The sequence below is a fragment of the Dryobates pubescens genome, chromosome 2 (assembly GCF_014839835.1).
Source record: "Dryobates pubescens isolate bDryPub1 chromosome 2, bDryPub1.pri, whole genome shotgun sequence".
In the NCBI taxonomy this organism is placed as follows: domain Eukaryota; kingdom Metazoa; phylum Chordata; class Aves; order Piciformes; family Picidae; genus Dryobates; species Dryobates pubescens.
In genome coordinates, this window is record NC_071613.1 from 7,428,107 (window position 1) to 7,450,464 (window position 22,358).

At 46.3% G+C, this 22,358-nt stretch overlaps 1 protein-coding gene across 1 annotated transcript in view; it reads left to right on the forward strand.

The window, feature by feature from the left end:
* Nucleotides 1–22,358, forward strand: part of SMAP1 (small ArfGAP 1) — a 69,802-nt gene that overhangs the window by 6,899 nt on the left and 40,545 nt on the right. Inside the window, exons 2-4 of the mRNA XM_054169670.1 lie at nucleotides 18,638–18,771; nucleotides 19,447–19,532; nucleotides 21,035–21,110. Coding sequence (XP_054025645.1) covers nucleotides 18,638–18,771; nucleotides 19,447–19,532; nucleotides 21,035–21,110 — 296 coding nt within the window. The remainder of the gene's footprint in view (nucleotides 1–18,637; nucleotides 18,772–19,446; nucleotides 19,533–21,034; nucleotides 21,111–22,358) is intronic.

The window sequence follows — 22,358 nt, forward strand, 5'->3', positions numbered from 1 at the left end:
TTGAAGGTCTCTGTGCAGACAGTTGCAGATGTCTTGGGCCTTCAGAAAAGGTGAATCCATTTCTGTATCAGGGAAGTGTTCTGTGGTGTGGTGTTTTTAATGTTTACTTATGTCATGCCTGGTAGTGCTTGAAGCCTGGTTAAATAATTCCTTATCTGAATCATAAAGCCATTGAGGTTGGAAAAGGCCTCAAAGATCAAGTCCATCCATCAGGATAACACCACTGTGGCCACTGAACCATGGCCCAAAGTGCCATGTGTACATGTTTTTGTTTTGAACACCTCAAGGGATAATGATTTCACCGCTTCCCTGGGCAGCCTGTTCTTGTAATGTCCAATCTAAACCTCCTCTGATGCCACTGGAAGTCACTGCCTCTCCCATCACTCGTTACATGGGAAAAGAGACCAACCCCCACTGTGCTCCAGCCTCTTGTTGTTGAGAGTTGTAGAGAGCAATGATGCCTGCCTTCAGCCTCCTCTTCTCCACACTAAACACCCCCAGTTCCCTTAGCTGCTCCTCCCCAGCCCTGTTCTCCAGACCCTTCACCACCTTCGTTCCCCTTCTCTGGATCCGCTCCAGCACCTCAATGTCTTTCTTGAAGTGAGGGGAAAATCCTAGTGTGAAGAATCACCCTGACACTGTTGCTCTTTGAACCAGATGAAAACTGATTATAATATTAATGGCAATACTTGTCAATATTTATAGTTGTACTTTACAGCCCTTAGTCATTTCTGCATATGACTGATGACGTGGTCTTCGCTGGCTGAATGCTTGAATGATTGAATCCCTATCCCTGGAGGTATTTCAGAGAAGCAGAGATGTGGAGCTGAGGGACATGGTTTAGCCACCAGGCTTGTTGGAGTTAGATAATGTTTGGACTTGGTGCTCTTTAAAGGTCTTTTCCAACCAAAATGTTACTATGATTCCCTAGGAGTTCCTTGACTTCTACTAATAGCAAGAGCCTGTGTCACTAGAAATCTTGGTGATCATCTGGGACTTAAACTATTATTTTTCTGGCCCCTTCAAAGACCTTAAGGGACCAGAAACTCCTTTCCATCTCCCCTGACACTGTAGCACCAGGACCTTTTCCCTGATACCCAGCTCCTAAATAAAACTTTACCTGTTGCTGACACTGGTTGCATGAGACTGAAACTTCATTAGGAATTAGTTGGTTTTGCAGCAGCTCCTGAGAACTGCAATTATTTGTCTCACCCCAGAAAAGAGCTCTTCAGAAGACGCCTCTCCTGCTGGGAGGAGCATGGAAGCTTAAGCTTGAAACTTTTAACTGGACAGGGGGTTGCAGTATTGGGTGACTCTAGTGGTACAGGTAAAAACCTGCCTGTTAGCCAGGGATTTCCTTCCATCTCCTGACTCCTGCAGAAACCCACCCTGAAATAAGTCAAAGGAAGGGTGTTTAAGCTGTAACAGAACAGATTGGTTTGCAAATACAAGTTTTGCTGTCTAAATGGTGTGCACAGCCTGTAGGCTTTTCACCAGAGCCCTTGGAATGATGTTTGTGGGTGCAGTCTCCACTCTTCAGGACCTAACCAAACTGTCACGGGTTAAGGCTTATGCCTTTAAGATTGGATGAGCCTCAAAGTGGCAGGATATAGCTTTGAAGTTAGCATTGCTCTGACAGGAGGCTGGGTTGAGATGACCTCTGGAGGTCCCTTTCAACTTCCTCTTTTTCTTTGACTACTGAAAAAATATCTGTGGTGCTTTTTTATTACAACTCTTTTAGGCTCTCTGAGGTGGATAATGGAGATGCAGAAATCCTGTTACCCTTAGCTAACTCTTCCCACACTGAGAAGTAAAGGCCTTGGCAATCTAAGCTGTGTCCTTTGTCTGGACCATAAAGGTGGAACAGTTCCCAAAAAAGGATTATTGGTATTGATGAGACCATGGTTTTGCCTTCTGAAATGCAAGACACCTTTGTTCTTTCAGTCAGGGGCTATTGGTCTGCGTCTCCTAATGGTACCCAAGCTGTGGTTCTGCTACAGGATGATGCTGGTAACAGCTGTTAATTTTTGCCTTGTTCCTTTAATCTCCTTTTGTGGAACTGAAGCTGTCTGGTAAATCTGACTTCTCTGCTCTGAACCTGTAAGGAAAGAGCTGCTGTGCTGCAGCTTAAGGAAGTCCTTATCAGCAACACAAAGGAAACCATTAGATCGAAGTCTGTGATAAGCAGGCTTTTAGGGAGGTACCTTTTCCGGGAGGAGCGACTCCGACTCCCTATTTATCCTTGCTTCCTACAGGACTTAAGAGAGTAAGTTATGACCCCTTACTCAGGGAGCAGTCAGTGGTTAGTTTAGCTCAGGTGTGGCATTGCCCTAGACTGGCTCACTGAGGTTCATTTGAGCACGATCCAGCTTTACCTTAAGAGCTTTTGAAGCTTTGTTGTCTTCTCTTGTGACCACCACTACATTACCCAAGACCTACTGACTTAGTCTTGTGAACAGGTGAAGTTATCAGTAGTAATTTACTCTCTCTCATGTTAAGGGTCTGGAGCAACACTGTTGGACCCATTCCAGTTGAATCCATCTTGGCTGTCCTGTCAGCATCACTGTTTTCAGGTCTCGTGGAAGAGTGAAAACGAGTGAAGGCTGAGCTGTGATTTTGTTGGCATCACAGAGTGGGCTGGCTGGCACAGTTGGAGGCCTACAGTGCATAGACACAGGTGCTTCAGGAGAGACGAGCTTGGATGGTGATGAGCAGTTGTCCTTTTCTTGTGAGAGCAGTGGGGCTGCGTGCAGCTTTGCTCAGGGATGACCAGTGAGCCAGCTGAGTGCTTTATGGGTCAGGATGAGAGGACAGGACATCACAGCTGCTTCAGTTTAGAAGCAGCTTTAAGGTCCTTTCCAACTCAAGCCCTTCTGTAACTGCTTCAGACCACCTGATGAGGAAGAAATAGTAATGCCTGCCTCAGCTTAAGCCTGACATTCATAGACACTGGTGCTCATGGAGGACTTAACCACCCTGTTATTTATTTGCTGGAGGGACAGCACAGCAGGGAGCAAACGATCTAGGAGGCTTCTGGTGGGCATTGATGACCACTCATAAACAAAAGTGGTTGAGGGTAAAGGAAGATGATCTTGGACCTCTTGATGGATGTTATACTTGAAAGAGGGAAGGGTAGACTGAGGATATGAAGGTTAAGTGTAGCCTTGGCTTCAGTGACTGAGATGGAAGAGTTCAGGATGTGAAGAGGAACCAAGTGTAATAGAATCACAACCATATCTTCAGGAGGGAAGACTTTGGTCTGTTCAGGGATCTGCTTGGAAGAATCATTTGGGAGATAGTTCTAGAGAGTAGAGAGGTCCAGGACAGCTGGTAGATTATTTTTTTCCCCCCAAGGGTCACTCCTTTAAGCTGTAATGTGGCACATCCTGGTGAGCAGAAGATTGCACAAAGGCAGCAGGGGGACAGCTTCTGTGAACAAGGAGCTCCTGACAAAACTTAGCCATGAAAAGGAAACATATCAGAGGTGGCAACAGACAGGTGACCTGTGGGGAACTTGGAGACGCTGTCCAGGCACACAAGGATGCATTTAGGTAGGAAAGACAGCATCCAGGTGGAGCTGAATCCGACAAGGGATGTGCAGATGGCAATGAGAAGGGCTTTTAATGATAATTGGCAGCTGAAAGAAGACTGCAGAAAATGCAGACCTGCTGCTGAATGGAGCAGGGGACCTGGTGATAAGGGGTGTGGAGAAGGCTGAGGAGTTCTATACCTTCTGCACTTCAGTCTTTATTAATAAAGAAAGTCTGGAGCAATGAGGGCCTTACTCTCAGTAGTAGAGGAGGAGGAGGATGTTTAGGAGTGCTTAGAGAAACTGTGTGCACAAGGCTGTGGGCTCTGGTGGGATGTGGTCTGAGTGCAGACAGAGCTGGCCAGTGTTGCTTTGAGGCTGCTTTCAGTAACTGTAAGGTCATGGTGACTAGGAGAGAGTCTTGAGGGCTGGAAGAAAGCACATGCCATTCCTATCTCAGAAAAGGACAAGCAGGAACATCTAGGGAACCACAGGACAGCCTGCTCTTCCTCAGCCCCTGAGAAAGTGAGAGAGTAAATAATCCTGAAAACACATGAAGGACAAGATGACTGGGAACAGTGTGGATGTACAGAGGGACTATCATGCCTGACCAGCCTGATAGGCTTCTACAGTGACCAAGCCAGATGGCTTGCTTGGTGGAGGAGAGCAGTGGGCATTTTTCACTTGAACTCCAGCGAGGCTTTAAGAGCTCTGTCACGTAACATCCTTTATGATATGACTGCATCAAGAGACAGTGGGGTGAATTCAAGAAGGCTGAAATGCCCCACTCAGAGCTGTGATCAGTTGAGCTGGAGGGCAGTCACTAGTGACATTCCTCAGGGGTTGCTGCTGAGGCCATCTCTGTTTAATCACTTTATTAATGACCTCTGTGATAGGACAGACTGCGCCCTCGGCAAGCTTGAGGTGATACAGAAGTGGGAGGAGTGGTTGATACGCCAGATGGATGTTCTGCTACTTGGAGCAGAAAAATTGACAGGCTGGAGGTATGGGACAGCAGAAACTGCATGAAGGGAATTTGCAAAGCCCTACCCCTGAGGAGAGGGGGGGTGGGTGCAGGAGAGAGATGCTGGGGGTCTTGTGGATGACAAATTGGTCATGAGCTACTAATGCAGCCTTGTCAGCAAGAAGACAAACAGCATCTATATGTAAATATATATATATATTTAGTACCTGAAAGGGACCTACAAGAAAGTCAGGAATGGACTTTTCACTAGGGCTTGTAGTGATAGGGTGGGGGGAATGGATTGAAGTTTGAGCAGGGGAGATACAGACTGGAGGTTAGAAAGAAATTCTTTACAGTGAGGGTGGTGATACCCTGGAACATGTTGCCCATGGAGGCCATGGTCGTCCATCATGGCCAGGTTGGATAAGGCCTTGATCACTCTGGTCTAGTGGAAGGTGCCCATGACAAGAGGATTGGAACTAGATGATCTTTAAGGTCCCTTCCAACCCACCCCAGTCTATGAATTCTGGACTGGATTTCAGCAAGAGCATTGTGAGTGGCTGGAGGGAGGTGGTCCTTCTCCTCTCCTCAGCACTGGTGAGACTGCATCTGTAGTACTGTCTGTTTCTGGGCTCCACAGCACAGGAGAAACATGGACAGGTTGGAGCCAGTCCAGCAAAAGGGCAGTAAAATGAAGAGGTTGATGTGTCTGACCTAGAAAGAGAGGATGAGAGAGCTGTGATTGTTTAGCCTGGAGGAGGGAAGTCTCTTGGGGAGATCTTATCAATGTGAATAAACACCTGGTGACAGAGAGCAAAAAATGTTTGAGGCAGCCTTGTCTGTGGTATGCAATGATTGAAATTAGAGGCAAGGAACACAAACTAAAAACCAGGAAATTCCACCAAAATATAAGAATAAACTGGTTTTGGTTTTGCTCCAGGAGATGTTGAATATTGGAGCAGATGTCCCAGAGAGGCTGTGGAGTCTCCATCCCTGGAGATACTCAAAACCTGAGTGGGAGCAGGACTAACCAAGCTGCCATAGTTTGCTCTGAGCAGGAGTGGTTTGGACTAGGTGATCTCGAGGGGTGCTTCCTAATCTCAGCTAATTCACATCTAATTCAGCTGTTGTATCACTTAGGAGCTGGAATGGAGTCCCACTGCAGGTACCACGTTGGCTTTTGTTTTGCCAACACAAACATCTGCCTACGTAGATAAAAGGTACATTATTTGCTTAAAGTTGAGGTCATGTAGGAGAAAGGAAGGTGAATAAACAGCAGTAAATACAGAGTTAAGAGCCTTGACTTCTCTTGCAATAGCTGATACAGAAATCTTCTGTGGTTTGTGCATCCTGAGCTGTAAGAAGGACCAAACCTGGCCATTTGAAGCTAGTGGGAATTGAGGGGTTAGATAGAAAGGTTACTGATGCCTTTTGGCTGAAATGCTGTTGAAATCTAGCTGGAAGAAAACTTTGGCAGTTTAAACTGCCTCCTAGAGCTGAGAGAATGTTGCTTGGAACTGGAGTATCTCCTGCCAGAAAGACTCTCTCCAGTACATCCCTGTCCTTCTGAGTTCCTGCTTTGTTTACAGTGTATCCAAAGTACTTGCTGATAGATCTGGGTTCCTGTGACCAGAGGAGCTTGATGCTTTTGTGTGCTGGGATCACCACCTGAAAGAGAAGGAAGAACATGGATGTTCAGAAGACACTTTAGTGCTGTGAATCTGTGGTAGATGTGGGCATAGAGAGCACTAATTCTGTAGCTTATGGAGGTGGTGACAAGTTTTATGGGAGAAGTGAGAACTGTACAGGTCAATGTAGTGCCTGTCTCTGTAAAGCTGGGCTGTCAGTTGCCCCCTCTCTGTCGTGAGGAAAGCTGTTTGCTTCCAGTAGACCATGGAGGAAAAGGAGATAGAGATTGTAGCTCAGTCTCTGTCAGAGTGGAGCTGGGAACAGCAGTGTGTGGTACTTGGAGGCAGTGTTGCCAAGCAACTAACTTTGCAGCTGTGACTTGGTGAAAGAGCAGTTTCAGAGCTCTGCTGGGCTGCTCTTTTGTGTAAGAACATGGGTATGTTGGTGAGGAGTGGGGAGCTGTCCCTCTTGCATGGGTGACAAGAGGAATGGGACATTCCACGTTTGACTGTTGATTGCTATACTCTTCCTGGGTCCTACCTCCTTGGCACAGAATCACAGAATGCCAGGCTGGAAGGGATCATCTGGTCCAACCTTTCTAGGTGACAGTGGAGTTGAACTGAGCTGGCCCAGCACCCTGTCAAGCTGAGTCTTAAAACTGTCCAATGTAGGGGGACCCACCACTTCCCTTGGGAGATCACAGAATCAATAAGGTTGGAAAAGACCTCAAAGATCATCAAGTCCAACCTGTCACCCAACACCTCATGAGTACTAAACCATGGCACCAAGTGCCATGTCCAGTCCCTTTTTGAACACCTCCAGGGATGGTGACTCCACCACCTTCCTGGGCAGCACATTCCAATGGCCAACAACTCTTTCTGTGAAGAATTTTCTCCTCACCTCAAGCCTAAACTTCCCCTGGTGCAGTTTGAGACTGTGTCCTCTTGTTCTGGTGCTGGTTGCCTGGGAAAAGAGACGAACCCCCACCTGGCTACAACCACCTTTCAGGTAGTTGTAGAGGGCAATGAGGTCACCCCTGAGCCTTCTCTTCTCCAGGCTAAACAATCCCAGCTCCCTCAGCCTCTCCTCACAGGGCTGTGCTCGAGGCCTCTCACCAGCCTCATTGCCCTTCTCTGGACACGTTCAAGTGTCTCGATGTCCTTCTTAGATGATTCCAATCTCTGACTCTCCTCAAGGGAAAACATTTTCTTCTTTCATGGAGGAGTGAACAAGAATCGGTAAGGCAATGTCACCAAAGTGCTTGAATGAGGCTGGCTGAAGCTTCAGAGTACAGGACTTCATTAGTGGGCAATAGTAGTCATGTAAGAGCTGCTGCAAAAGAGGATGGAAGTGATGTGTGTGTGTGTAACTCTTCAGGATATCGTCTAGTGGTCATGGAGGTGTTGTGTAGAAGATTGGGCTCGATGGTCTTAGAGGCCTTTTCCAACCTTAATGATTCTGCAAGGAGGGCATTTGTTGCCAAGGTGTTTGTATTCCAGAGCAACCAGCGTGTCTGCTGAGGCCCTGCTGCCAGGGAAGAGGACATTGCCTGCTGATACGGGGTAGAGAATAAGTCTTTTGTGTTCCTTTGCCTTTCTTCACGAAATTGTCTTTATCTTGCCCCACGAGGTTTGTTCATCTTACCCTGTCCTTGGTGAGCACGTGGCAGCCAGCCAAGGTTAACCACCACAACTGCTGAGGGTTTCTTGTGTGTTCTGAGTAAAAAGTAACTTGTCATTCCCCTTAATAGAGATTGTCAAGCACAGGATTCCAGGTGTGGCCTCACCAGGGCAGAGTAGAGGAGGAGGAGAACCTCCCTTCACCTGCCAGACCACACAAGTCTTTGTACTGATGGTTTCAGTGTACTTCTGCAGTCCAGAGCCTGAATTTAGCCTCCTGCTTCCTATGTGCAGATTTAGATCTCTTGTTTTCTTTTGTCCAAATGTAGGTTCATGTGGAAGAGATCACAGAGGTGCATTTATCTGCTTTGTAACACAGAATGTACAAGGGAGAGCATCTGCAGGGTCCCTGGGGGTTGCACAGAGGTGGAGTAGTTAGGGAAGCATTTACTGAAGCAGTGACTTGTATTTCAGCTAAAATGATAAAGGGAAGCTGATCAATGAGTAGGGAATTGCTCTCTGGTAGAGAAGGCTTCCCTTTCATTCTTGTTTATGGCAGACAGGCTTTGTTGCAAACCCATCTGGCAAACTAATCTGAGTTCTGAGGCTGTTTTGTCGTCGTTGAAGGCAGAACTTCAGTTGCTGACTGGAGAGTTTTGTTTGTTTGTTTATTTTCAGCAGATACTTTTTATGTAACTTTTATCCTGTTCCTGGCTTTGCAGGCTGGACTCTTTCTACATCCCAATAAAGCAGCATGGAACTATACTTTCTTTTTTTCTTATCAATGAAGTTTTTACCTCATGCTTAGCTATCAGCTTCTGAAAACGTCTTGTAGGAGCTTACTGTTCCCCCATTTCCCTTCTCTTTCTGCACAGAAAAGGAGTATCCATGGTACACTGCAGCCAGGAAGCTTTTTAACACTTCCCTTGCTGACAAGGGAAAGAGTGCAAGCAAGAGCAGCTCCAGAAGCTTCCTGCTAAGACAGTACATGCTTCATTACAAAGGGCTGGCACCTCTTCTTCTTGCAGCTTGCCCTCTGACACAAGCAGCCATTCCCTTTCCAAGCTAACAGGCAGGGTAAAATTAGAGCACTGCTCCTGAGCCAAACTGAAACCTGATTGCTGAAGTTGGTAGCTTATTGAAGGTGCCAGGGTTGGCACCTCTGACATTTCTCAGGGCTCTGACTTGACTTCCCAAAGGCTGTGCTGTAGCAGGTTAGTATCCCCCAAGGCAGTGTCCCATGTGCTCTGAATAACTGAGGGTGAGGATGGCAGGCCCACGGTTTCCAGCCAAGGGCCAGGAGCCGCTGTCTGACAGTTCAGAGGCTGGTTGTGACCCTCCTTGCCTGGACAGTCTTAACATGGCTGGGGAAGTCTAAGGTGTGAAATACTTCCAAGCCAGGAGTATAAACTTTGGCAAATGGTTTTAAAGGAACATAAAACACTGAATTGCATTTGATATTCACTTACTATTGATGTATTTAATGAGGAAGATGTTTCACTTAAATCCTCTTGTCTTAGAAATAAGATGAATAGGAAGCCTGGGTGGTGTTTTGGGCAACAAACCCACAAAAGCTAAGGAAGCCTTGAAGATGTTTTGGTCAACATCTGCCATTTTGGTCAACAATGCCATTTGTGATTGTATTTATTTTTTAATATTCCTTTATGTGAAGATTGATCAGCTTTGTGTTTCTAGAACTTCACAGTGAACTCCACATACTGTATTTCATTTAACAGCTTGGCATTTGGCATCATAGCATCGTTTGCCTTGTGTTTGGTAAAAGGTTTTATCTTCTCACAATGATCTCAAAGGTCTCGTTCTACCCTGTTCTACCCTGTTCTACCCTGTTCTACCCTGTTCTACCCTGTTCTACCCTGTTCTCACTAGCTTCCTCAGTCAAAACTCAGATTGTAAGTAACTGGCTGGCTGTTAGTAAGGCCAGAAAACTTCACTTCATTCTTTTACTTTGTCACCATACAAGAATCCTTGTGCCAAATGGCTGTCAGAGAAGCAAAGGGCTGTTCACCTCAAGAGTGAACTGATGTTATCTGTGTGTTTGTAATAGCTGTAGCTAAGCAGCCCTCAGATCTGCAAGCAGTTGGTTTTGTTTTCGTGTTTCCAGCTTGGTTTCCTGCGTGAGTTTCGATGTTTGAAATGTTGATTGACTTAACTACTTTAATTCTGGAATATACTCATCAAGCTAACCACTTCATTTTGTGGCTTAAACATAAACCTCTGAAGGTCATCCAGTCCAACCCCCTCTGCAGTCAGCAGGGACATCCTCCACTAGATCAGGTTGCCCAGAGCCTTGTCAAGCCTCACCTTGAATACCTCCAGGGATGGGGCCTCAACTACCTTCCTGGGCAGCCTGTTCTAGTGTTCCACTGCCCTCGTGGTCAAGAACTTGTTCCTCACATCGGATCTAAATCTCTTCTTCCCTCATTTCAAACTATTGCCCCTGGTCCTGAAACTGCAGGCCTTTGCAAGCAGTCCATCTGCAGCCTTCTTGCAGCCCCCTTCAGGTACTGGAAGGTCCTTATTAGGTCTCCCCGGAGCCTTTTCCTGGCTGAACAACCTCAGCTCCCTCAGCTTTAGCTTCTCTTGTGTTGAATTAAAGAAATTCAACTATTGCTAACCCATTGCCCTTCTTTTCTGTGCATCTGATACATGAGTGTTGTCCAGGATCTTCATCTTTCAGATGTTTCTGGCAAATATTGATTGATTTTCAGATGTTTCTGGCAAATTTTCAGATGTTTCTGGCAAATATTGATTGATAACCTGGTTGAAACTTGACTAGAACACTTGTGGAGTACCAATGACACAGGGAGTTAACGGAGAGAGAGCGAGCACCCCATGGCCACGCTTGTGTGATGCAACCAGTGAGGCTTTTTCGGTACGTGGCCAAAAAGTGTTCGTTGTTTAGGAAGCGGCTGGCAAGCCTTCAGGGCGAGCCGTGGAGATCTCCTTGCAGTTAACTCTCTGTTCCACAAGGTGGCGCCAGGTATTTGACAAAGTGTCAGCCTGCAGCAGAATCGGGAGACACGGAGGAGAATTCAGGTAACCTCACCGTGCTTTGGGACCCAGGCGCAGGCAGGGTGCAGCTGAGTGAGATGGAGGATTGCAGTCTGTCGGAAGTCTTTGAAGATGTTGGCCCAGGTTAAGTTTGCTACAGCCTGTATTGTGATGCAAAGGAGTTTGTGCTCTGTTAGATGTAATGCTTGGCTTCCTTCTTGGCTATTTGGCAACTGCAAGAGTGGAGATGGATCACAGGATGGGCTGGGTTGGAAGGGACCTCCAAAGGTCATCCAGTCGAACCCCTCTGCAGTCAGCAGGGGCATCCTCAACTAGATCGGGTTGCCCAGAGCCCTGTCAAGCCTCACCTTGAATATCTCCAGGGATGGAGCCCCAGCCACCTCCCTGGGCAACCTGTTGCAGTGTTCCAGCAGCTTCATGGTGCAGAACTTGTTCCTAACATCCAGTCAAAATCTGCTCTTCTCTAGTTTGAAGCCATTGCCCCTGGTCCTATCACTGCAGGCCTTTGTAAACAGTCTCTCTCCCAACCTTTTTAAAAACATACTCTTGATAATAGCTTTCTTCATTTACAGCTTTGTCTCAAACTTACTAATCTCCTGGCTGACTGGTTTTATGCATGTGGTGTAAAAGGTTCAGAGTACTTTGGGATGTAAAGCAGCCACCCTTCCCTTTGACAGCAAACACAACATTGAAAGGCTGCCTGCTTGTTCTTCTTACCCCATTTCTGACCTCTCTTTGCTGTCTGTAATGGAGATATTTAGTAGGAGTGGGCAGCACCTGTGCTGCAGCCAAACAAGTGTTTCAGTATTAACCTGCAGTTACAGCGAGCTGAACAGATGGCAGCAGGCTGATGGGAGGAAGGAAATGCTGAATTACTCTGATAAGGGAAGCAATCATCATAATTCTCCTACTTTGAAAGCATATCTGCAGTAATCTTACACTTGCTCCTTTGTGGGCATCTCCCAAGTCTGTCATATCCCAGTACTTTTGTTTCCTCTTGCCTCTTTTTTACTTTGTTCTGACCTCCACTGCCTTTTTTAACACTTGTTTGTGTGGGAGGTGCTCCTACTCCTCCCCAGTCTTGTCTGGCACTGTGTCATGTTACTCACTGTTTTCTTAATACAGGTAGAAGCTGAGTAGAGGATGGAGTTTTGACTGAGAGATTTAAAGCACTTAAAGGATTTTTATGCAGACTAATTAAGCAGAGAGCTAAAGCAATATTCCACAGTATTGATTGACTGGATTCAAGACAAGCTTCAATGGTTTTTATAACACAGGGGAAAGTACTTTTTCCTCAGCATGTTAAATGAGCAGTGTCATAGAATGGTAGGGGTTTCAGGGGACTTCTGGAGTTCATCTGGTCAACCCCCCCCTGCTAAAGCAGGGTCATCCAGAGCAGATTGCACAGGAATGTGTTCAGGTGGGTTTTGAAAGTCTCTGGAGAAGGAGGTTCCACAATCTCTTTGGGCAGTCTGGTCCAGTGCTCCAGCACTCCCACAGGGCAGAAGTTTTTCACTGTGTTCAAGTGAAACCTTCTGTGTTCTACTTTGTACCCATTGCCCCTTGTTCTATCACTGGGCACCACAGAAAGGAGCCCAGCCCTGTTCTCCTGACCTCTGCCCCTCTACTCTGACCTGGTTGAGGCCACATCTGGAATATTGTGCCCATGTCTGAGCCCCTCAGTTCAAGAAGGACCTCAAGGAACTGCTTGAAAGAATCCAGCACAGAGCCACAAAGATGCTGAAGGGAGTGGAACATGTCCCTGTGAGGACAGGCTGAGGGAGCTGGGGCTCTGCAGCTTGGAGAGGAGAGGAGGCTGAGGGGTGACCTCACTCCTGTTGATAAAGATGTGCAGGGCAGCGTTGGGAGGACAGAGCCAGGCTCTGCTCAGGGATGTCTGATGACAGGATAAGGAGCAAGAGCTGCAAGCTGGAGCAGAGGAGCTTCCATGTGAACATAACCCTTTCTCTGTGAGGGTGCCAGAGCCCTGGAGCAGGCTGCCCAGAGAGGTTGTGGACTTTCCTTCTCTGGAGACATTCAAAACCTACCTGGATGCTTTCTTTCCTTTGTGACCTGCCTTAGGTGATCCTGCTCTGGCAGGGGAGCTGGTCTGGATGATCTTTCAAGGTCCTTTCCAACCCCTGCCATTCTGTGATTCTTTGAAGAAAGTGATATAAATGACTGTGTGCAAGGTGCTAGTCCAGTTTAAGTAATATGGAGGAGAAATCTCTCATTAAAAATGATACCCTGAGGAGAGGAAAGTTGGGAGGAAAAATGGGAAGACTTTGAAATATGGTTGGACAAAAGCTTTTACCTCACTGAAGAATATGAAAACCAGTGCCTTTTTCAAGCAAACCCCACTTTGAAGTACATTTTAGACCCAAAACATGTCATGCTGGAGAAAGTTAACCCCCTTTACAACTTAGAACTTGGCTTGCAATCAACTTATCTGCAGACTTGTAACTAAAAATGATGTAAATTACTTTCCAGCTCTTTACTGCTTAGCTTTTAAACAGCTGAAGTCAGTTTTTGATGTATTTTCACCTTTTTTTTTAGTAGCTGTGTGTATTTCAGCAAGTAGGGAGGATGCTCTGTAACAGTAACTCTGCTGGCATGGAAATCTGCTGTCAGTGGGAAAAAAACTCTCCTCAGGTTGGTTCTTAAATCCACAAGTTACCAGGAAACTCAGAACACTTAAGGACATACCAGGAAATACTGTCTTGTGGCTACATAGTTCTTAGAATCACAGAATGCTGGGGGTTGGAAGGGGCCTCCAGAGATCGTGGACTCCAACCCCACTGCCCAGCAGGATCACTTAAGGCTGATCACACAGGAAGGAGTCCAGGCAGGTTTTGAGGATCCCCAGAGAAGGAGACTGCACAACTTTTCTGGGCAGCCTGTTCCAGGGCTCCAGTACCCTCACAGTAGAGGAGTTTTTTCTCAGGGTAAGATGGAATTTCCTGTGATTTGAGTTTACATCCATTGCCCCTCATCCTATCACTGAGAAGAGCCTGGCAGCCACCCTTTGTGTATTTGTAGACATTGATCAGGTCCCTTCTTGGCCTTCTCCCCCTCCAGACTAAACAGCCCCAGGTCTCTCACTTCCCTCCCCATCCTTTCCCTGCCTGCTGGGTCAGGGTAGGAAAGAAAGCCTTGACTCTGTGCAAGGAACTGTCCAGCTTTGGACAAAGCATTAGAATCACAGAATGTTAAGGATTGGAAGGGACCTCTGGAGATAATTGAGTCCAACCCTCCTGCTAAAGCAGGATCACCCAGACCAAATCACACAGGAACGCATCCAGGTGGGTCTTGAAAGCCTTTAGAGAAGGGGACTCTGCAACCTCTCCGGGCAGCTTGCTCCACTGCCTCAATACCTTCACAGCAGAGAAGTTTCTCCTCATGTTGAAGTGTTCTAGGTCCCCCCACCCTCACTGTAAACAATTTCTTCCTAATCTCCCCTCTTCCAGCACTGGCTTAGTCACAGATCCAAAGCACAGCTCCATCTGGGCAGCTGTGAAGAAAGTTAACTCCAGCCCAGCCAGGTCCAGTAACAGGCAAGACTCCAAATGAATTAGCGTGAAGCCACCTGGCAGCTGTGAATATTTATTGTCTACACAAAAGGAAGGACTAAGACTAAGCTGTAGTTGTCTGTTTGGTTAAGTCAAGCACAACTCACTTGATGCCCACACTGAAAACATCATTTTGTAACTTCTTTTGCCTGCTGCTTAATTGTGGCTTTAATGGATTTGTATTAATTAAACCACTTTTCAGTTGAAATGTTGAATATGGCATCTTGTCATTTGTCTGAAGTCAATTCAGAGATGATGTGACCATTTTTGCCTGGCCTGGGGTTTGCCTGTTGTCCTGCTGCTTACTTTGTTACTTTATTGCTTAAATGCATTCCATTTCCTTAAGTTAGATCAGAAAGAAGTACAAGTTAATGATATCTGAGCTGCTGGGAGAACACAGACCTGTTCTTCTGCAGGAGAGCAGCAGCTAATTTACAAGCTGTGTTACAGTCTGTCTTGTTAATAAACTTGACAATGCAAATATTCAACCACAGAGTTAATGATCTCCCTCCTCTTCATTCATTAAGGCAGACTGCAGCCATGTCAAGCCCTCGTTCTGATCTTGTCTCATTAATGTAGAGCTTGCCTGTCTGGGATCTCAGGAACAACCTGAAGAACAGCAAACTGCTGTGCTGAGGAGCTGGACAAACTCTCTTGTGAGCATGCTAGAGGGGAACAATGTGGACAGCAGAGAAAACACTGCAGATGGAGCTTGAGGAGGGGAGCTTGAGAGTGGAGATGAGGAAGAACTTCTTTCCAGTGAGGGTGGTGAGACACTGGAACAGGTTGCCTAGAGATGTTTTGGTTTCCCCTTCCTAGAATGTGTTCAAGGTCATGTTGGTGAGGCTTTGAGCGACCTGGGCCGGTAGAAGGTGTCCCTGCCCATGGCAGGGAAGTTGGAGCTAGATAATCTTTAAGGTCCCTTCTACCCTAAACTACTCTATAAATCTGTGAACACTTTCTGTCCCTACAGTAACCTCATCAAACTGCTCTTCAGTAGGCACATCCCTGGGGTATAGTTTGGGGAAAAACCTGGAGAAGCTGATTGACACACAAGGCCTTTCCTTAACTTAGGGTTTCTAAGCCATCAAGAGGAAAGACTGAGAGCCCTGGGGCTGTTTAGTCTGGAGAAGAGAAGGCTGAGAGGGGTTCTTATTAATGTCTGTAAATATCTGAGGGGAGGTGTCTTGTGATAAGTCAAGGGGCAATGGATACAAACTGGCACACGGGGAGTTCCACCTCAACATCAGCAAAAACTTCTTTCCTCTAAGGGTGCTGGAGCCCTGGAGCAGGCTGCCCAGAGAGGTTGTGGAGTCTCCTTCTCTGGAGACTTTCAAAACCTGCCTGGATGCAATCCTGTGTGACCTGCCCTGGGTGACTCTGCTGGGGCAGGGGGCTTGGACTCCCTGATCTTCAGAGGTTCCTTCCAGCCCTACCATTTGATGATTCTGTGGCAATGTTAAGGAATCACATAAGCTGAAATACATATCTACAGTGGAAGCTTGTTGGTTTTCTTCCAGTGGTCTACATTAGGTGAAACTTGATTCAATGAATTTGCTGAGGCAAATGGCCTGCAAAACTGTTCTTCTGGAGGACCAAAACTTTGGAGTAGAATAGATTGTAAATGGGGTCTTTGTGAACTATTGGATGTACACAAAACTGCCCAGGGAGGTGGTGGAGTCACCGTCCCCGGAGGTGTTCAAGAGTCTTGTGGACATGGCACTTGTGGGACATGGTTTAATGGCCATGGTGGTGTTAGGTTGATGGTTGGACTTAATGATCTTGGAGGTCTTTTCCATCCTAAACAATTCTATGATTCTGTGTCAAGGTGAGTATTTTGTGTCTTGGGGGAGGGGGGACACAGAATAAAAAGTCAGGTCAGTGAGGAGAGGCTGAGGGAGCTGGGATTGCTTAGCCTGCAGAAATGGAGGCTCAGGGGAGACCTTATGGCTCTTTACAACTACCTGAAGGGAGGTTGTAGCCAGGAGGGGGTTGGTCTCTTTTCCCAGGCAACCAGCACCAGAACAAGAGGACACAGTCTCAAGCTGCACCAGGGGAGGTTTAGGCTGGAGGTGAGGAGAAAGTTCTTCCCAGAGAGAGTTGTTGGCCATTGGAATGTGCTGCCCAGGGAGGTGGTAGAGTCCCCGTCCCTGGAGGTGTTCAAGAGGGGATTGGACATGGCACTTGGTGCCATGGTTTAGTGCTCATGAGGTGTTGGGTGACAGGTTGGACTTGATGATCTTTGAGGTCTTTTCCAACCTTATTGATTCTGTGGTTCTATGCACATTGCAAACAGCTCAGCTCTTTGTTATGAGCCGACAAGTAGTAGTTTTAACTTACAGGTGCCCTGTGAGAAATGTGTTGGTTTCAATGAGTAATTGTTAGATCTCCTGACCCCTGAAATGTAATTTTCTGGTGGTAGCACTTATTTTAGAATCTGCCAGTCATCTTAATCATTTTGGTCTTCAGAGGTCAAGCAGAGGACACCAAGTGGCCTGACTGTTTGAGATGTTGAACAAGACAAATGGAAAGGTGTGTGATACCCACAATAGTGCCACTAGTAAGAGCAAGGCTTCTTGCAACCAGTCTAGGGAGCTGTGAGTGAGTCTGAGGATTTTCAAACACCAGTTCTCCTGCTTCCTTGCTTTTGGCTGTTGCTGAAGATTGCTTGTGCATGCTTGAAATCTTTAGATTCTCTTCACAGAAGTCCAGCCCAATTCATTCCTCCATGGCTGGGTTGGGTTTGCAGGAATACCTCTTAGCAGCCTCCTGCAAATAGGAGCAATCTGCTCTCGTCCTCAGAGGCTATCTTTCCCTCCCTCATCTCCGCCATATCAGGGCTTTGCTTCTCTTCTACCCCACCCAGATGAGCGTGCTGGGGATGGGGGGCCAACAAACTTGGAGGACAAACAGCTTGGACAGCTGCTGACTCTTAAGTGACCATTCTACACCACGTGATGATGTGCTCAGCAACAGCCTTTAGAGGTCCCTTCCAGCCCAAACCATTTGATGATTCTGTGAAATGCTCAAGGAAAGGAAGAGCAAGAAAGGACATTCTGGGCTGTGGTGCTGTCTTCCAAACCAAGTGTTGGGTGTGCTGATGCTCAGCTTGCTAGGAAGTGGCTGAGTGCCTGTCTGATGATGGGAAGTAGTGAAGGAGTCCTTTGGCTTTCTTTTCTTGCTTGATTTCTGTTTTGTTGGGTTGTTTGGTTGTGGTTTTATGGTTGGCCTGTGAATGGCTGAGTTTTTCCACCATTCTTAGTCATGGGTGTGCTCTTCAGTTGGTTTGGCACATCTCTATGTAAGCATTCCTTAAGAGCTTGCATGCTGCTGTTGTAAAGTCTGTGCCCTATGAGGTATTCAGCTTGGATGAGGCAACCTGGTCTAGTGGAAGGTGCTCCTGCCCATGTCAGGGAGTTGGAACTAGGTGATGTTTAAGTTCCCTTCCAACCCAAACCATTGTGTGATGATGAATATAAGATATCCATGCATTTAATTCCAAGGTAAGTACAGATGCAAGTCTTGGGAAGCTTTCAATTGGAGGAAAAGGGGCAACTTATGCTGATTTCTACTGATGCTTGCATCTGATGCATTGTCATAAGGATGATTCAAGTTGTAAGCAAAATCTTACTGATAAGTCAACTTTCTGAAGATTGAGGTTTTTTTAGGAGGGAGAAGGGCAGTGGATACAGCACAACTTCTTAGCTTCCCCTGGCTAGGTCAGTGTTATGTGGCATCACTTACTCCTAGAAACCCATAATTGAAATTGCTAACAATGGAGATTCTTTCATAGAATCACAGAATGGCTTAGGTTGGAAGAGACCTCAAAGATATCTGCTCCAGCCCCCCTGCCATGAGCAGGGACACCTCTCAACTAGATTTGGCTGCTCAAGGCCTCATCCAAACAGGCCTTGAACACCTCCAGGGAGGAGGCAGCCACAACCTCCCTGGGTAGCCTATTCCAGAGTTCCACCACCCTTGTACTTCCTAAGATCCAGTCTAAACCTACTCTCCCTCAGCTTCAAACCATTGCCCCCTATCCAGTCTCTGGACACCCTCATGAAAAGTCCCTCTGCAGCCTTCCTGTAGGATCCCTTCAGGTATCAGAAAGCAGCTCTGAGGTCCCCCTGGAGTCTTCTCTTCCTGAGGCTGAACAAGTAGTAGATAGCCCAGGGAAGCAGCTGTGAGCCTTTATGTTCAGAATTGCTTATTCCTCTTGCCAGTATAGAATTATGCCAAAGAAAATCTTCACAGTATATGGAATTTTGAGACTGGCTTTTCCCATTGCCTCTAGGTCCAAGATGGGCTTCTTGGAACACTGGGGTTTTTATTTGCATCAGATGTGCCGGAATACATCGAAATCTCGGGGTCCATATATCAAGGGTCAAGTCTGTCAACTTGGACCAGTGGACACCAGAGCAAATACAGGTAAAATAGCTTCAAATATTTTTTTCTTTCTTTTTGTTTGCAGTTTGGGGGGTGGTGGGAGGTTGATTCCAGGAGTCTTTGTGAAAGGATTTGAGTTTTCCACAATGCCCTAACTTTAACAACTACTGTGAGCCTAAAATACTTGTGGTGGTGTTCTACTGCAGTGAGCAGTCTGAAGTCTCCCTTCAGAAACTGGTTTATCTTTTCTTGTATTATTTTAGAGGTACCCTGCCACAGGGTCTCTGAAAGCCTCTTGTGTTGTCAGGTCTGTAGATGTGTTGGAAGCCTTTTCAGTAGGGCAGCGTTCAGACATCTGCCTGACTCTCACTGGTGTTCCTTTGCTGTACCGAGTACTGAATTTTCCAGGTGTGCTCCAGTCTGAAGCTTCTTTCTGCTGCCACTCCTCTTCCTCCTAGCCTGAAGAACCATCCTGAGAGACAGAAGCTTATCTTTCACTGGATAAATTGGTTCACACTGTACCCAGTGTCTGTGGTGTTAGCTTTGGTCCAGCAAGTGGTGCACCTGCAACGTGGGAGCATCTCCCAAGACGCGACCTCAGGGAGATCTCCACGTTCAGATCTTGCAGCGTCATTTAAGCACACCAGTAGCATTCTGACTGTGTGAGGCTTTAAAGTGCTGATGGGTATGAGCTAACTGTTCTCTGCTTCTCCTCAGTGCATGCAGGAAATGGGAAATACTAAAGCAAGACTACTCTATGAAGCTAATCTACCAGAGAACTTCCGAAGACCTCAAACAGATCAGTATCCTTTTTTCTGGTTTAGCTTTCCCTTTGAAATGACTTCTAGTGCCATTTAGGTGTGAGGACTGTTGGAATGCACTGCCACATTTGGGAACTCACCTTATTTATCTCATGGATATTATTGGGTAAGAAATGGCAGTGGAAGCTGTGAATGGTTCAGAAAGGGTTTAAATTGCTTCACTCGGAGCAAGTCTCCTTTGTCGTGAGCTTTGGCAAGCCCCATTTATTTTTTTTGCCTTTCAGAAGTGGTGACTTCATAAATTCCCTGTATGTAGGAAGTCAGAATGATACTAGAGAGCTCTTGAACGTTCCATTTTTATCTTGAGCAACTGCCAGCTGAAGTTAGAAGCATTTGAACAGGAAATAATAAGCTGAATGGTAAACTGAAATAAGCCATTGTACCCTACTCCAGTGAAGTATGAATTCCTTCCTCTAGATTAAGTATTCTCTAACGTTTTGGACTTGAAGTCTACATTGTGAAGTGTGTGAGAAGACTAGCATGGGAATAGCTGAAGAAACCAAACCTCCCTGACAGCCACCACTTATGGTTCCCACATTCACAGAATCACAGAGCATTTAGGGGTTGGAAGGGACCTTGAAAGAGCATCCAGTCCAACCCCCCTGCCAGAGCAGGATCAGCTAGGGCAGCCCTACAAGGAGGGTAGAGAAAGACTGTTTACAGAAGCCTGTAGTGATAGGATGAGGGGCAATGGCTTCAAACTAGAGAAGAGTAGGTTTAGACTGGATGTTAGGAACAAGTTCTGCACCATGAGGGTAGTGGAACACTGGCACAGGTTTCCCGGGGAGGTGATTGGGGCCCCATCCCTGGAGATATTCAAAGTGAGGCTGGACAAGGCAACCTGATCTAGTGGAAGATGTCCCTGCTGACTGCAGGGGGGTTTGGACTAGATGACCTTTGGAGGCCCCTTCCAACCCAGCCCATTCTATGATTCTATTGATGTATGATCAGCTTTTGATGCACGAAATGATTAGTGCCAGTCAGAGAACAGGTAAGCGCATTTCACCTTTTATCTGAAGAGAAAGTACTTCCCCCCCCAAAGTTATGATTATTTACTTATTTTTATAACTATTATATTATTTATTATTATATAATATATTATTATTATATTACTGATTTCTAAGTTTCTAATTATTTGCTCTCTATGAGTACCTTTGTTGAAATATTTGCAGTAGTAGAGCCATGGAACTTCTAAATGCCAAGTGAAAATACCCTAACTGTGGAACACTGAGTTAACTTCTAGCATATCCCTCTTGTATTGTTTCATTAGGAGTGCAAACTAATTAATTCTCTCTAGAAGGAAAAAAGACTTTTTTTGGACACTGCAGTAGAAATTGTTCTGTTCAAAGCCATTTGTTGTTTGAGAACTGCAGAATGAGGTGGAGCAAGAATCTGGTGCAATTCTTTCCTTTGAGTAAGTCCTCAGCTTTCTCAGTGTTGCTATCTTTCTGCATGCATGTTTTCCTTAAAAGGGCTTCTTCCAGAGCTGTGGAATTTTTCATCAGGGATAAGTATGAGAAGAAGAAGTATTATGATAAAAATGCAATGAATGCCTTCAATGTAAGTAAACAATTTCAGCAAGGGTTCTGTCACTTTGCTTGTTTGAAAGCTGCATAAGAGAAATGGCCAAAGCATTCTCTGGGTGTGTGTTAAAATGTCTTTCACAGGGAAACTTTTTGATGCAGAGCTAAATATTGTCTCTTGGAATGCGTTCCTTACTTCTGTTAATTTTGACCTGCATTGTCTGTGAGATAACAGCAAAGTGCAATGATCCAGCAAATGGGGGTTTGGACTGGGTGGCCTTTGGAGGTCTCTTCCAACCCAGACCTTTCTGTGATTCTACACTTCAATGAAATAGGTTGCTTCCAACTCTTGGTGGGGCTCTGAGCAGCCTGATCTAGTGTGAGGTGCCCCACCCCGTGGCAGGGGAGTTGGAACTAGATGAGGTTCCTTCCAGCCCTGACAATTCTGTGATTCTATGTTGTGTTTTTTCTCTTTCAGTGATGGGGACTTCTCCAGCTGCATACTATGAGTCCCTTCTGAGTGTCTTTTTCTGTGTTGAAGGGACAAGAGAGGGTTACTGTTGCTGGTGATTTTGTCTTCACTTGTTCTCTATAATGATCACAGAATGTCAGGGGATGGAAGGGACTTGAAAAGATTAAGTCCAACCCCTTTGCCAGAGCAGGATCACCTAGGGCAGGTCACACAGGGACACATTCATGTGGGTTTTGAAAGTCTGCAGAGAAGGAGACTCCACAACCTCTCTGGGCAGCCTGTTCCAGGGCTCAGCACCCTCACTAAAAAAGTTTTTCCTTATGTTGAGGTGGAACCTCCTCTTCTTCAGCTTGCAGCCCTTGCTCCTTGTCCTGTCATTGGACATCACTGAGCAGAGCCTGGCTCTGTCCTCCTGACACTGCCCTGCACATCTTTATCAACATTAATGAGGGTAACCCTCAAGCTCCTCTTGTTTCCAAGCTGCAGAGCCCCAGCTCCCACAGCCTGTCCTCAGCAGGGAGATGTTTCACTGCCTTCAGCATCTTTGTGGCCCTGTGCTGGACTCTTTCAGGCAGTTCCCTGAGGTCCTTCTTGAACTGAGGGGCCCAGACCTGGGCACAATATTCCAGATGTGGCCTCACCAGGTCAGAGTAGAGGGGGAGGAGAACCTCTCTTTGACCTACCTTGAAGAGAAATCCTGGGGTGTTTGGGGTCCCTTTCCTCAGGGCCTTGTGCCAGATGTTGCTTGTAGGAAGACATCCTGTAAGAGCAAACACAGACAGTGTGGCAAAGGAGCTGTTTAATCCTGTAGCT